General features: G+C 38.4%; 1 protein-coding gene across 5 annotated transcripts; it reads left to right on the top strand.

Annotated features, from left to right (window-relative positions):
- Nucleotides 1-309: 309 nt before the first annotated feature.
- Nucleotides 310-14,439, top strand: mtf2 (metal response element binding transcription factor 2). 5 transcript variants are annotated; one of them, XM_055202629.2, is made up of 17 exons: nt 310-631; nt 895-923; nt 1,151-1,352; nt 4,152-4,233; nt 4,605-4,640; nt 5,069-5,161; nt 5,282-5,382; nt 7,837-7,985; nt 9,709-9,804; nt 9,898-9,966; nt 10,817-10,940; nt 11,023-11,090; nt 11,187-11,357; nt 11,466-11,568; nt 11,665-11,723; nt 11,808-11,912; nt 12,640-14,439. In XM_055202629.2, exons 2-17 carry the CDS (start codon nt 907-909, stop codon nt 13,025-13,027), a joined length of 1,863 nt encoding a protein of 620 aa, XP_055058604.2. In that variant the 5' UTR covers nt 310-631; nt 895-906; the 3' UTR covers nt 13,028-14,439. The 5 variants fall into 5 exon arrangements, with proteins under 5 accessions (XP_055058604.2, XP_055058602.2, XP_055058603.2 ...); XM_055202627.2 differs by having other exon boundaries at nt 4,605-4,679; XM_055202628.2 differs by lacking the exon at nt 895-923 and having other exon boundaries at nt 4,605-4,679.
- The last annotated feature ends 1,297 nt before the right edge of the window (nt 14,440-15,736 follow it).

Raw genomic sequence — 15,736 nt, 5'->3', positions numbered from 1 at the left:
AGGGAACGTAGTATACTATTAAATTATTTTATGTGGGAAGTTCAATTATCATGACTAACGCATGTTAAATTAAAAAACGCATGTAAAAAAAACTATTGTTACTAAAGTTTAACCATTGTTAATTTTTTAAAGAAAAATATCTCATTTTAATTAGCGTTTACAAAGAAAATGTGATGCAAATAATTTAACCTTAAGGTCAAATGGACTCGAACGTACACAATCAAATAAGTTGTTCAACAAAAACACGTTCTGACTGTGTAATATGATATAAAGTCATGAAGAATGATGCGGAAGTATGATGATGGGAGGGAGAAAAGTGTAAAGTGACGGTGTGAGTGAGGTAAACATCCTCCCACTAACGCTTTTTCAAATTTGTGAGGGAAATCAGTCCGTGCGGAGCGCGAGCGCTTCCCACAATGCACCCGCCGCTCAGCGGGAAACCAAAATGGCGAGATCAACCAAGCAAAGCCGCCGTGTACCATAGTGTAAAAGTACTCCGTGATTTTGAAAATTCCCGCTAAAAAAAAACTCACTTCGGTTGTTAGCAGTTTAACCAAGCTCCTGATTTTCGTCTTTGTTGTTGGTCTTTGTGTTCGTGAGACATCGTAACCCGGGAAAGTGGCCGAATGAGGTAAGAGAGATCCAGACAGGAATCAACATTGCAGTCTTAAATTGTAAAGTGTTCTATGGGATGATTTTATTTCTTTAGCCTACTGACCATCGTGAAAAAAACTGTTGATATGAATCATGCTTTTTTATACAAGCTCTTAGCCCTGTATTAAATTGGGAGGCGTTTATCTGACGCTACATTGTTTTGAATGAGAAAACATGTTAGCCCTCTTCAGCTATGCTGCTAACAAAAGATGCTTTTGCGTTCTCTGTCAATCTCTAGAGGCGCTGCAAAAGATGATCTCACTTAGATTGTACGTGTGAAAAACCTCTAAAACCTATCTTAATAGATATGTGATCATATTCTTTCTGCATGCATTGTCTATTTGTGCATGCACAAATTAATATTGTTTGCAAATGCACTGCAAGTTGGAGTTAGGCAAGTAATATTGTGCAGTGACATGTATCAGTCAGTGTAACCAAAAGTTGTTGTGTGATGGAATTATGTTTCTCATGATGAGGTGCTTTGCTTATGTGACAGAGACTCAGGAAGTGCAGATAACCTGGCTGCCCATCAAAAGACACCTTCAAATCGGCAACAGAAGTCACCAGTGCCCTTATCGCAATATTCCTTGAAAGATGGGCTGACCGTCACGGCCAAGATTGCAAGCAAGTTTGAAGAAGGACAAGACGTCCTGGCTCGATGGTCAGATGGACTCTTTTACCTGGGGACTATTACCAAGGTAAGTTATAAATAAGGATAACGTAGAGTCAGACGGTCTTTCGCAAAATTTCCAGATCATGGCTCCTGCTGTAGAAATGGATTAAGCAAGTGGAATTATATTGGCCAATTTTATGTTTCAAAACAAAGTAACAACTATAACTGGTTAACTATATGCAATTTATTTAGCATATGGGCCATTTCGGTGTTATGGATGCGAAATTTGCAGTAAAAACTTGAAATATAAATTCTCAGAGAATCCATTTATTACCAATACATTAAACCATCTGTTTATATTTTCCTAAACCCACAATAAAAGAGTTCAAACATCAGAAAAAAATCAGTCTATTTACAAGTTTTGTTTTAGATGAGGGAAACATAGCCTGGTAATACCATCCTCTGCTATTTTGCTTCGCTTCATAGACAGAGTCTGGCTGGGCATAATTGACAATCGTTTTCCTTCTCGTGGGAGGGGCTTGTCTGAAGTTTAAAATCATTGGTCTAAACGTAAGCCAATCACACATAACATTTGGATATGATGTGCTTTATGCGCCGGATCAGCCGCATCGAATCTCTGCTGTAAAATACACGTATGATGTGAAAACAAACCCATCGAGCGAAATACCAGAGTTAACATGGCTATGAACGACTTTTGCAGATTATGTAAAGTAAATCGGGCCAGAGCTAGTTGAACACTATCCTTACGGTGGCTTTCCACTCACGTCTAACGGGAGGAAAGCCCCTCTCTCTTCTCAAACTCTTCCACCAGACAACCATAACCATATGTAAATTAAATCTCCCTACCTTATTTTCTGGTTAATCAGGAATGTCACCAAAGAATGCTTGCCCACGCGTCCTCCACCATCAACTGTGAACAATATAATTCCCTTCCATGATTTCTCGATCGTTGTGCACGTCAAGCTGTGCTGCACACAGTTTCTCGCTGACGATCGGTAAAGTTGATAAATTAAACTTTTCCAAAAACTTGTCGGGAGCAGGGCAACAACATAATCTCCATTCAAATGTTTAACAAACACTTTTCTTGTTCGGGTTTAAGTTGGCAAGTGCCGGTTCTCCACAACAGAGCTGTCTGTAGGCTTGTTCGACTTCGTGCGGCGCCGCAAGAACCTTCAGCCGGATGACGTCAAAGTACCGCGAGAGCGATTTGCGAACTCATACGGAGGAATCTCCTTTAAATCGCTCTCGCGGTACTTTGACGTCATCCGGCTGAAGGTTCTTACGGCGCCGCATGAAGTCGAACACACCTTGTGTCTCCATGTCCACAACAGACTACAACCGTGATTCGGCGTTTAGCGTCTACGTCACGGCTCTCAGCCCGCCCTCTGTTCGTTGATTGGACGGTCGTTTTGAGACCGGTGGAAAACGGTTTGAATGGGAGGTATCTCAGACTGAGTACAGAAGCGTAATGAAATTTAGCGGAAGTACGAAGTCTGACGTAGTCAGGCTAAGGGAAACAGGCATGCGTTATAGATTTGACAAAAAAAGTTTTTGAGAAACTAGTACATACTTTTTTAGAAATTTGTGAATTAGAATGCATAAAACGAGTTGCAATGATACCCAACCAGTGGAGAAGGGATTTTTAATATTTGGTTTAATTTTTGTATGCGCATTTATAGGGGAAAACAACGTTATCTGTTGTGGACGTGACAATTCTGCTATGGAAAATAATAATAAACAAAAAATGCTAAAAAAAACAGAGACTATGCCTAGGTATTTAAACAACCAAATATTGACATCTGAGATATCAATATGGTTAAAATCTTTGGGTAGAAACTTTACTTTTTATAATAAGGTTGACATATTCAGTACCCATATGTGTAGACGCTTTCATCAGACACACGTGTGCTGTCGCAGTTACGTGTCTGGACGAAACTTTCCTTCCTGTACCTATGGAATGGACTGCATTTATATAGCGCTTTTAACAGACCTATAGCCATCCAAAGCGCTTTACAATTTGCCTCACATTCACCCATTCACTCCCACATTCATACACTGACGGCGGTGTCAGCCATGCAAGGCGCCAGCCAGCTCGTTTGGAGCAGCTGGGGTTAGGTGTCTTGCTCAAGGACACTTCGACACTTGGTCCGGTGGAGCCGGGGATTGTACCACCAACCTTCCGGTTTGTAGACAACCTACATAAACCACCGCCGCCGGCTATCTATTTGTTTAGTAGTCTGGCTAGTCGCTAAACTCAACTTTGGAACAAATACCTCGTTGAAAATAACAAATGTTTTGGTTTCCTAAAGACGAGGGGAGACGGCGATTAGGGATATCACAATTATTAAATAATCGTCTCATCGAGATTGTTTGACCTCATCGAAATTATTTTAGATCACCGCAATGATTGCATATCTCTCTTAAAAAACACATGGGGGAGCTGCAGCACCTAGTGATGGGAGAAATGAAGCTTTTCGAAGCTTCGAAGCAATTGGTTCAAATTTGATTCAGTTTTTCGAAGCAGTTCGAAACACCACACGCTGGCGACCCCTGCTGGTCAAAATAGTGTAAAAGCAGATATGTCCAAACATTTTACACTTTTTTTAAAACAAAATAATAGCAAGATTTGTATTAAAATATAAATACAAATTATTATTAAAGCCAAATAATTTGCCTGGGACAGCAGTCAGTTTTAAAGTTTGGTGGTCATTAATCAATAATGTTTTGCAATCATAAATCATAGACTGCTGTGTTTGACCAATTAAAATAAAGTGTTTGAGTATTTTACTCTATATGAGCAAACCAATTAGTTTTTAATCTAACCAATCTGAACTGCTCTTGATTTGATTTATGCTTTCCACAGATAGATAAACTTAAGCACCGGTGCTTTGTGGTCTTTGAAGATCAGTCTAAATCCTGGGTTCTTTGGAAGGATATTCAGACAGGTAAATGCAAATAGTGCATTTTGTGATTAAATAATGCAGATGATTCATTGTCCTTGTGTGTTTAGATGTCATCTCTAAAGTGAGTTTAAAAAGTTGTCCTAACTCGAACGTGGAGTTAAATATGTGGACTCTTAAGTGCAGAGCATCTTGTAACTTTAAATCTAATACTGATTCTCTTTTGAAATAACATTATATAATAGTCTATTTGTATCCTCCTTTCTTCCTAATAGAAGATTTGTCTTCTGTTATGTTTTTGCTTTTTCTTTCTTTCATGCTATCTGACTTGTGGTTTTGCTGTTTGCCGCCTGTTGGTTTCTCTTCCCTATCTCTTTCATTCAGCCTGAGTTTATCTCTTAATTTGTCCCTGACAGTTGACAGACCACAGAGTCTCCAAGCTTACACAAACCGTAAGTTCCACATCGAGCCAGGAGACGAGAATAGGGAAGGTACCTATGGAATCTGTCAATGTATCTCTTGGTAACAATTCAATAGAGGGGTCCATTTATGAGCTAGTACCCTTACTAGTATATTTATAACTATTTCGTCAGTTTAATCTTAAGTTTAGTTTAAGTAGCAGTTGCAATGATTTGGTATTTCACTGAGGTGTTACAATTGTGTGACCGTCAGTGGCTTTCATGCACAGGTCATAACTGCACAGCTTTCATTGATCAGGGGTTATATTGTTAAAAGAGACTCTGCCCCACTTATACAAATTTCTACTTAGTTTCTCCTGAAAGCCAGTCTGTCCACCTCTTACATGTCATCACTGTTTTCAGCTATAATAGACTTTTTGACTCAGACTTGTTTATCTGTTTGTTTCCCCTCTCTGTTTAAGGTGACAGTGGAGGTGAGATGCTCTGCTCTATATGCCAGAATGAATGCTCTGAGCCTCCCAATGAAATAGTCATCTGTGACAAATGTGGGCAAGGTAGATTGTAACTACACTATTTGTTTTGCCAGCAAGGAACATTGCACTTGTTAATAAAGTTAGATGTCACAGTAGGGATTGTGTTTGCAAATTCCTCTGCTGACAGGAGCTATTTTGCAGGATACCATCAGCTGTGCCACGCTCCCGTAATCGACTCAAGTGTCATTGCGTCTGATGACAAATGGCTCTGCAGACAGTGCGTGTTTGCCACAACAACAAAGGTTTGTTGATTCCACATTCATTTCCACACTTAAGCTATAATGGATAAATGCATTGTAGGGACTCTAGTACCCTGCTTGTTTTCAGCATAATGCTCTTCTAATTATATGTGGTGTTTAAAAACAAAATGCTCCCACATATTTAGAAATTAAATGACCTGTAGGAGGCCACCAAGCTTTAAAGGTGGAGTGCATGATCTCTGAAAGCCAATGTTGACATTTGAAATCACCTAAACATACACGCCCCTACCCCAATAGAATCTGGACCTTCTTTTAATAGACCCACCCCACACATACGCAATCCAGGCAACAATGTCAGTTACAGGTATATACATACATAGATACAGGTCATTGAAAGTGCTTGAATCTATTTTATGCAAGAATTGTTCTTGAAAAAAAAATCTATATTATTCCCTGTGTAGTGTAGGATGATATCCTAAAAATTCTGGACTTTTTAAGCACGGTTTACGTGCTAAACTGTTCGGTTTAAAGGGACACTTCACCCATTTGCATTAAGCTTTGTGTAGTTAGAAACCCAGTCATGTTTTTGAATGGTCATGCATCATTCCCTCTGTTTCCCCTGTGACGGGAGAAATATGGATTTCAGTGTTGCACTTCCTTCTTTCAATGATGTAAAAATCATCATTTTGCATCATTGAAAGAAGGAAGTCCTCTATCTTTGCAGAGGGGGTGAGAGTACAAACACTCCTTTTCTCGGTCAAACAGGCACCAAATTCTAAATTTATTTCGACTATAAATATGATCCACTTTTAATAAAGATGAATGTTTCCACGGGTGAAATGCTCCTTTAAATGCTTAAATCTTCTGTATGCGAATGTTGATTCGTACCAAAATGCTTTTTTGCATAGTTGTGTCTGACACATGAAAACATCTCGGGTTACGTATGTAACTGTTGTTCCCTGAGAAGGGAACGATGCGCTGCGTCTCCCGTGCCATACTTCCTGCGTCCCTGTAACGCTGTCTGTGGCAATATTTCAGATAGCGATATACTTCCTGGCTCCCACGTCACCCTGAATTTGTCATTAAGCCTAGCCATTGGTTGAATTGGAAATACACATTTAGACGCACTTACCCCTGGAAGCATCCCCAAAGTGTCACCGCAGTGACGCAGCGTGAGTTCCTTTAAAAAGGGAACTGTCACTCCGCCTTTAAGTAAAGGGCCACAAAAAACATTGTTGAAAACTGATTAAGCTGTATTCACTTTTTAAACTGTCAATTTTACTAAAAGAATTTGGCAAATCAGTAGTCGGCTTAGAATCTGTCAAGTTATAGTGGGCTATCACACATTTTTAAAGGAATAGTTTACTCCAGGATGAACATTTTTTCATAAATTACTTACCGGTCCAAATCCGTAAGTCCTTTAAATGTTGTCCTTTGATGAAAACCTTAAGGCAAAGAAAACAAAACTAATGACTTTTTTCAACAAGTTGTTTTCCTCATTGGTGTGTTCACGAGCAGACTACAAGGTCACGCTGTGACCTCCTGACGCAGTTGCCAAGCAATAAGCAGACTACAAGTTAATGTCAGCAACTACGTCAGGAGGACACCGTTGTTAACTTGTAGTCAAAGACTTTTAATATTAACAAAATGCGCCACTGGTATTGATATGATTGGGGGAGATCGCAACGGTCAGAATGGTCGCTGTAGTCCCGCCTCCCAGTAAAAAGAGCCAATTAGCAAGCGTTAATGAATGGAATCCTCTGAAAAGGGACTTTGTGCATGCACAGAATCACCTAATCTTGTTTTAGTTTCTGGAGGCGTTACAAATATGGTGGTGTAGTTCATTTTGTTTTCTTTGGGGACAAAAGTGCTCTCTTCGCTTCGTAATATTCTGATTAAACCATTGATGGCGCATGGACTTTTTTGGCGATGTCTTTCATTCTTTTCTGGGCTTGAATAGTGACTATTGAGTAGCAGTCTTACAGGACAGTCACAAGCCTCCAGGTTTCGTCCTAAATATGTATTTCGTCAATAAACACAAAGATTCACAAAGATGATTGAAGGACTAATGGGTTTGGAATGACGCGCGGGGTGGTTAAGTGATTTATAATAAAAAATTTCATTTTAGAGTGAACTATTCTTTTTAAAAATGAGGTCAATTGCATATGCTAGAGTTTGTTCCAGTCAGTGTCTTAGATCTACAAAATGTTTCTGTGACCTTAAGGGCAAATGTAAAGTTAATTTAATTAAATCTTCAATTTAATCTTAGGTACAATCCAATTTCTCTGTCTTCTCCTTACCCCTTAGTTCTGCACGTTCACGTGAGAGTAAGGCCAAATTGGGATATCCCTTACTCTCACGTGAACGTGCAAAACTAAGGGGTAAGGAGAAGACAGAGAAATTGGATTGGGCCTTATTGTGTGGCTCCAGCTGAGTCCAGACTAGAGCCATGGTTATCTGTCATAAATTGTTATTTGTGTGTCTCTTAAACTATAGAGAGGTGGTGCTCTGAAGAAGGGCCCTAATGCCAAAGCCCTACAGGAAATGAAGCAGTCTCTGCCATACGCCCTTGAAGACTTAGTGTGGGATCAGGGCCACAAGACCAACGTCCAGCAATGTTACTGCTACTGTGGAGGGCCTGGGGAGTGAGTGGAACATTATTAAAAAGTACTGTCAATGCATGCATTGTAAACTTATGTGGACTATGCACACTCTTTAAGCCAAGAACAACAAAATCATGCAAGCGTTCAAGCATTCCTTTAGTCTAGACTTAAGTTGTGGTTTGGACTACTCGAGTCCAGCATTTATTCATAACTTTTACAGTCAGTTTCCCCGACAGGGTTTAGATTAATCCAGTACTAGGCCTTTGTTATATAAAGGGGTGGTTTCGCGGACTGGGATTATCTTAAGCCAGGACTAGGCCGTAGTTTAATTAGGAAATATAACTAGTTTTAACAAACATGCCTTACTAAAAAATATTACTTGTGTGCATTTTAAGGCAAAACAAGGGCACTGATGTATTTTAAGATATGTCAGTGCAAGTTGTTTTTGGTTTGGAAAGCTTCTAAATTTATTTTTGTCTAGGACTAGTCTAATCTCTGTCCGAGAAACTGCCCCTATGACATTTAAGTAGTTTTTACAAACATACCTTACAAAAGACATTATTGGGGTGCTTCTTAAGACAAAACAATGACTATATAGCTAAAAGTTAGCATAGGTCAGTAAAAGATGTCTTAAAATTAAGGCAGCTCAAACATGAATTTTAGACTGGGACAAGGATAACCTCTCTTCAGGAAACCGCCCCTTAAAGGGATAGTTCACTTTAAAATGAAAATTCTGTCATAATTTACTCATCCTCATGTTGTTATAAACCTGTATGAGTTTATTTTTTTGATGAACACAAAAAAAGATATTTTGAGGAATGATGGTAAACACACAGCAGTAAGTGACCATAGACTTTCATAGTAGGAATAAAAAAATATAATGGAATTTAATGGGTACCGTCAACTGTGTGCTTACCATCATTTATCAAAATATTTTCTTAGTCATTTATCACAATACTTCCAAAATATTTTTTTCCCTACTATGGAAGTCAATGGTCACTTACTGCTGTGTGTTTACCATCATTTCTCAAAATATCTTTTTTGTGTTCATCAGAAAAAAATTCATACAGGTTTCGTACTGAACAACATGAGTAAATAATGACAGAATTTTCATTTTAAAGTGTACTATCCCTTTAAGCCCTTTTCCCACAGAGATTTCGGAAAATGCGTCCAGGATTTGTCCGAAATCATTTTTGGTACATTCACACTGCCAATGATTTTTTTCTGAATCTGCGTGCATTCACACACATAGCTTAAAGATGCTTAAAGAGAAACCATGCACGTGCATTTTAGTTTATGACAAGATGATAAGGAGTGCGTGATGCACTGTTCTGTCTTCCTCCTAATGAATGATCTCAGCTTCAGCGAGGATAGTGGCAAACTCCCTGATTTCTTCTTTAGTCCAGTTTGCCGACATTTCTCAACGTGAATGTTGATCTGCGTTTAAATCCCTGTGTCAAAGAGCTAAACCCTTAATTCTGGTTGCAATGACACGCGCCACCATTACTACGGCACGCCATTTGTTTATGGCGTTTGTTCATGAATGCTTTCCTTGAGTGTTATAGCAATGTTACTAAGTCCTCTTTACGGGAGCGATCCCAGAACATTTACGGGACGCGATTGTGTTCACATAGAAGCTTTTCTGCCAATTTTATGGAATTTTCTGGGACCAAAGTGCTGTGTGTATGGGGTTTTAGAGTATTGTGGGTATAGCAAACACCCACCAGCAGCAGGATTATAATGATGACTCTCTCTTTTCCTTCAGCTGGTATCTGAAAATGCTACAGTGTAATAAATGTAAGCAGTGGTTTCATGAAGCCTGCATCCAGTGTTTTCAGAAGCCAATGCTCTATGGAGACAGGTGGAGTACTGCTATCTAACCAAGTACTTAAAGTTTAAAATAATCAAAGTCATGAGGTCAGCATTATCAATTTTCTTTTTCTTTTTTATTTAGGTTCTATCTATTTATTTGTTCAGTCTGTAACAGTGGACCAGAGTACCTCAAACGGCTGCCTTTGAGATGGTGAGGGTTTTTTTAGGGATGCACCGATAGGATTTTTTTGGGCCAATACCGATTTAAACAGACAACTTCTGGCCGATACCGATGTTAAAACACTTGTATACAATACTATACAGTTGGTCTATTAGCTAGTTTATTTCTGCATCAAATTATTTTTACTGAACATGGATGGATTGGATCTAATTAATTAATTAAATTAATTTCAACTGACCAACATAATAAGAGAGGCACAAATTAAGCTAAAACAAATATAATAAGACAGCATGACAACCTTCAAAGGTGGTTTTAGCTATTCAGCATTTATTTTATTAACAACATTAACTCGTTTTTTTACATATAATGGATTTCTTTATGCAGTTAATTAATAAACAATCGATACGGCCTTTCTCGTGCTATTGCCGATATGCCGATGGTTTCAAATTCATAAAAAAAAATTGGCCGATAAATATCGGTGCCCGATACATCGGTGCATCACTATATATATATTTTTGAACATTTAAATCTATTGTTTGGTCTGAACCCAAATCTCAGCTTTAAATAATTGTATGTTTAGTTTATGTGAGTACCGTTGTGATTACTATAGCAGCAGCTGTTTGCTGTTGTAACTAAGTAACAACTTGACAGGGACAGTTATCAGTTTCACTGCATTGTTGAATTTTTACCTTCAATTTTACCAACAAAACATAGTTTGTATTTGTCTGCTGTTGATGCAAGAGATGTGCTGAATGTGAGGTGCTTTCTTCTATGGTCTACATAAAAAAACTCTGATATAGAGTTTTTAAATAATATTTTTGAGTCAGATATACAGTAGATATTAGGTGCTCCAGCATGCGTGTTGTCTGTTTATTCACAGGGTAGATGTTGCACACCTAAGCCTCTATAACCTGAGTGTAATTCATAAAAAGAAATACTTTGACTCGGAGCTGGAACTGATGGCTTACATCAATGATAACTGGGACAGGCTACAGCTTGGCGAGGTATCAATCTTTCTATTTGCTCTAATTGAAATGAATGGCTTATGTTAATGTCACTCTGTAACATATCTCTTTGTACTGCCAGCTTGCAGAGACCCCGAGAGCAGAACGATATGAATGCATCCTGGAAGCACTTAACAGCAACCTCAACATGTGAGTTTTTATATTTATTAATGGGAGATTTATTTTGATAAAACAGAGCTTTGGTAAACAATTTTAAATAAATTTCTGTCCTCCGATGGTTGCAAGGTTCATGTCAGGAAAGGAGATAAAGAAGAAGAAGCACCTGTTTGGATTACGGATTCGGTTCCCACCAGGCCCCCAGAGCTCTGAGCTCCCATCAGATCGAGAACAGGAAAAAGCCTCTCATGAGATTAAGATCAAAGGCAGGAAGGCCACCAAACCATCTCATTCATCAAGGTCATCTTTTATTTATTTCCAATAGCTCTACAGTGGTCAGTAAATAATGTGTTTTATTTAGAATTAATTATTCAAATTAAAATTGGTTTTATTTTATAATTGTTTTAGCACCGTCACTAATGGAGTGGTGAAGAAAGGGAAGAGGAAACACCGCACACACTCCTTAGAGACGCTGGCCAAATTAAGAAGGTCAAGTGAAATTTTGGCACAGGTAAAATAAGATTTTGTGGCTATACAAAACAGCCAACAATATTTATAAATAGTTTTAATCGTAAAGATTATATTAATTTTTTGTTTGTAACTCAAGGCTGATTTAAAGTTTCCAACTGTAGACAACGGCTCACTCGACCTGATGACTTCACAAAGGTAAGACTGAGATTAAAAATAAAGCCAAATTTTTTTCTTTATTATGCATTTTTATTTTTATGCATTCATTTGTTTTTTCTCTAGTATCAAAACCGAAACATTTTTGCCTTCATCAAGTACCTCAGATGTTGAATCCCTTGGTGCCACCAGCACCAGTGAATCTACCTCAACCATCTTAAAGCAGTCCAGGTATTGTTCCATCATCGGTTATCATTAAAGGAACATGCCCAGATTTTGGGAATTTAGCTTATTCCTAAATTAGACTTGGATAAGTCCATACATACCTTTCTCATCTCTGTACATGCTGTAACTCTGTCTGACGCAGCCCCTGCTAGCTTAGCTTAGCACAAAGACTGGAAGTGAATGGCTCCAGCTAGCAAACTGCTCCTAATAAGTGACAAAATAACGCAAAAATTGTTCTATTTATGTGTTGTGATTTGTATAGTCCCACCGTGTACAAATAACAAGGTGATATGAGACACAGCCATCTTTTAACAGTATACATACTGGGAACTATATTCTCAGAAGACGAAGCACTGCAACTTGGGCGGAGTGATTTGCTCGCAGCACCCAAGAAGCCCCCTGGTGAGGAGCAGAGAGTTCGGTCAGAGTTGTGCAAATCACTCCGCCCACTTATTGGGAGCAGTATGCTAGCTGAAGCCATTCACTTCCATTCTTTGTGCTAAGCTAAGCTAGCGGGGGCTGCGTCAGACAGAGTTACAGCACGCACGGAGATGAGAAAGGTATGTATGGACTTATGTAACTCTGGGGGATACGGTGAATAAGCTAAATTCCCAAAATGTGGATGTGTTCCTTGAATTAAATTTAATGTTTGTGATGTACATGGATGCTTCAAGTTTTTAAAACTCTGATAAACCGTAATTTATTTGACTGATATATCCTATTCACCTCTTAGCTTGGGCAGTCCTAGCGGACCATACACTGGATGCCCCTGGCCCACTGTAACGCAGCCCCCAATTAAAAGACGCAGAGGGCGGCCGCGACGAGAGCCGCAGCACCCCAATCCCGAGATCCCTGCACCGTGCAACCAACCAGAGCCGCAACCCAGCAACAATCTCCCTGAATCCAGCCCAGTCCCCTCTTGCCTCTACGGTGGCATGGACATTATGCAGGACCTGGACTCCGACACCCAGCTTAGCCACCTCAAAAGTTCCATTACCACTTACTTTGGAGCTGCAGGCCGTCTGGCCTGCGGGGAGAAGTATCGTGTACTGGCCCGCAGAGTCACTAATGATGGCAAAGTACAGTACTTGGTGGAGTGGGAGGGGGTTACTGCCTCCTGAGCTTGTTACGGGTGTGGTCACATACAGTGTACCTCTGGTGATGTAGTGGCTAACTAAGATATTTCAGTGGCCTCAGGACTGTCTCAGAGATTAAGATATAAGAGATGTCTCTGGAAATTCAAATGGACTGCCTTCGCACAGACTGGATGGACACGTTAGAGGCGCTTCAGGTTGAAGACATCATCACTTCATTACTGTGTGAACATAACCTGAGTCTTTGCTTTTTTGCCTCTGATGTGCAGGTGCCTTAAAGGGTTGTGAAACAGATAAAAAAATATATATATATGCTGCTGGAGACAAATGTTTTCTCATAGCTCAAATTGCCAAGAACAGAGAGCGCTATTGTCAGTAGGGCACTTTTATTTCGATTGATTGCACATACGCTCTCACCCTAGACATCCAGTTTCATCTCAGTTTATATGACCTAGTGTATATAAAAACTGACATTAAAAATGGTTAACTCTTCTTCTGCCACAGTGCGTGAAGTTACAAGTATTGACAGCATTAATATCATCATCAGGTATTGGCTTCTGTGAGAAATTATTCACACATATGTAAAGTTGGCTAATGTAAAGAAGTTTTTGTTTACAGTTTTTGATTTCTTCTCCTGAAGTATAGTTTGTGTTTGTTAAAACGATATAACAGAGCGCAGCAGCATTAGGTCTCCATACCTCCCCAGAGCCCGCCCCAAAATACTTTTTAGCTGTTAATATCTGCCTTGAGACTAAGTTCTAAGCTTTTTTTGTTCCGAGCCAATTTAGTTTATTTTCCTCAGTTCAACAGAATTTTAAAGCAGATTAATATTTTTGTTATTCTATGCAACTAATTCATTGGAACTGTGTATTGCAACTTCAGCTTCACCTCAAAATAAGAAAACGGCAGCAATATTTTTGTTACAATTGACTCAGGCTTTTTAACTGTGGTGCTATTTATTGCTTTCAAACAACAGTGTTAACTAACAAACTGTCTATTCACAAGAGCACTCAGGATATTTTACACCTTCACTGTTAGGATTTGATACAAAATATTCAACATTGATACAAAATGAGTTCCATAAAAATTTCATAAGATTTTTAATTTTCAACTTTGTATTTTGGTACATTTCTAAAATCGTTTGTTTTATTTATACTCAAGTTTAATCGAGGTGGAAAACCTTTTTGTTTGTATTTTGACCTGAGAAATCCCTGTATCCTATAACATTAACTACTTGCAAAGGTTGTAAGTTGCGTTTTGGACTTCAACATTATTACCTCCTCATTTTGATACAACGATTTCTTAAAAATATTAAGCTCTTGTTATGTGTATGAAACATTTTGGTTTTCAGCTGGTGTACAAGTGTTAGTAAAGCTTGCTTTGTATTTTACTGGCTTTGAGCAGGCTCCTTTAGCCAAAGAATAAAGATCTCAAACCTTTTTGGTGTAACTGTCTGTTTTTAGGTGTTTTTTATGACATTTTGCACTAAGTAGTGTGTTTACAACCAAGGTTTTCAAACTGGGTTTGGACCCACTTGTGGTTTGCATATTGGCATAAAGTGGGTCGCACAAAGATGCTTGGCTGTACAGTGAATGTAAAAAAAAGTGTAGTCAAACTAATGACAAGCAATAACAATTACTTTTTATATATACCATGAGGTATTTTGATATTTCAGTTAAATAAATGTATTAATAAAACGACAAGGACAATAAGAATATCACAAAAGAGAAAAAAATGTTTCCTCATTTTCTATTTAAAAATATGTTGGTGGGTGCTTTGATAGATTATACCCATTTAAAGGGGACATTTCACAAGACTTTAAAGATTTTTTGTGTCCTCAGAGTACGAATGTAAAGTTATAGCTCTAAAATAATAATAATAAATGTAGATGATTTATTATAGCATGTTAAAATTGCCACTTTGTAGGTGTAGGCAATTTTTTGTGTTCTGTTAAATGCAAATGAGCTGATCTCTGCACTGAATTGCAGTGCCGGGGTTGGATAGTGCAGATTAAGGGGCTGTATTATCCTCTTCTGACATCACAAGGGGAGCCAAATTTCAATTATCTATTTTGTCACGTGCTTGCAGAGAATGGTTTACCAAAATCAAATTACTGGGTTGATCTTTTTCACATTTTCTAGGTTGATAGAAGCACTGGGGACCCAATTATAGCACTTTAACATGGAAAAAGTCAGTCGTAGTTTATTAGACCATTTTGCAAGATGTAAACAACACTGGTCCAGAAACACTTCCTGCTCCAGTTTGTAAATGTTTTCTTTATTTTACACATAAAGAAAACATCTTAAAAATGTTTCTTTAACTTTTTGATTAAGTTTTATATGTCCTGTTGTTTGTATTTTATCCCAACGTTTATGCTGTGTTAAAAAACTGATACAGGAAGTGCTTCTGGACCAGTGTTGTTTACATCTTGCAAAATGGTCTATAAGGCGAGATGCACTGCTAATTTGCTATAAAATAAAGAATATGCCATGTCACTCTGTCAAAACATCCAAACTAACGCTAACAAGCAAAACATGCTATTAAATATCATGGTAAAATAAAAAATAATAAACCCCACATTTTAATGAATAATAATAAATATATAATCATGAACACATAAAAACATGCTTCAGTTAAATCTTAAACAAACTCTTACAAAGTAACATAAACCTGTTATTTATTTATATTCGCGCTGTCTTTCGCGGCACTCTGCCGTCATCATTACGTCACGACCGT

This window comes from Misgurnus anguillicaudatus, chromosome 2 (assembly GCF_027580225.2).
Source record: "Misgurnus anguillicaudatus chromosome 2, ASM2758022v2, whole genome shotgun sequence".
Taxonomy (NCBI): Eukaryota; Metazoa; Chordata; class Actinopteri; order Cypriniformes; family Cobitidae; genus Misgurnus; species Misgurnus anguillicaudatus.
This window is presented reverse-complemented; position numbering and strand designations above follow the sequence as displayed.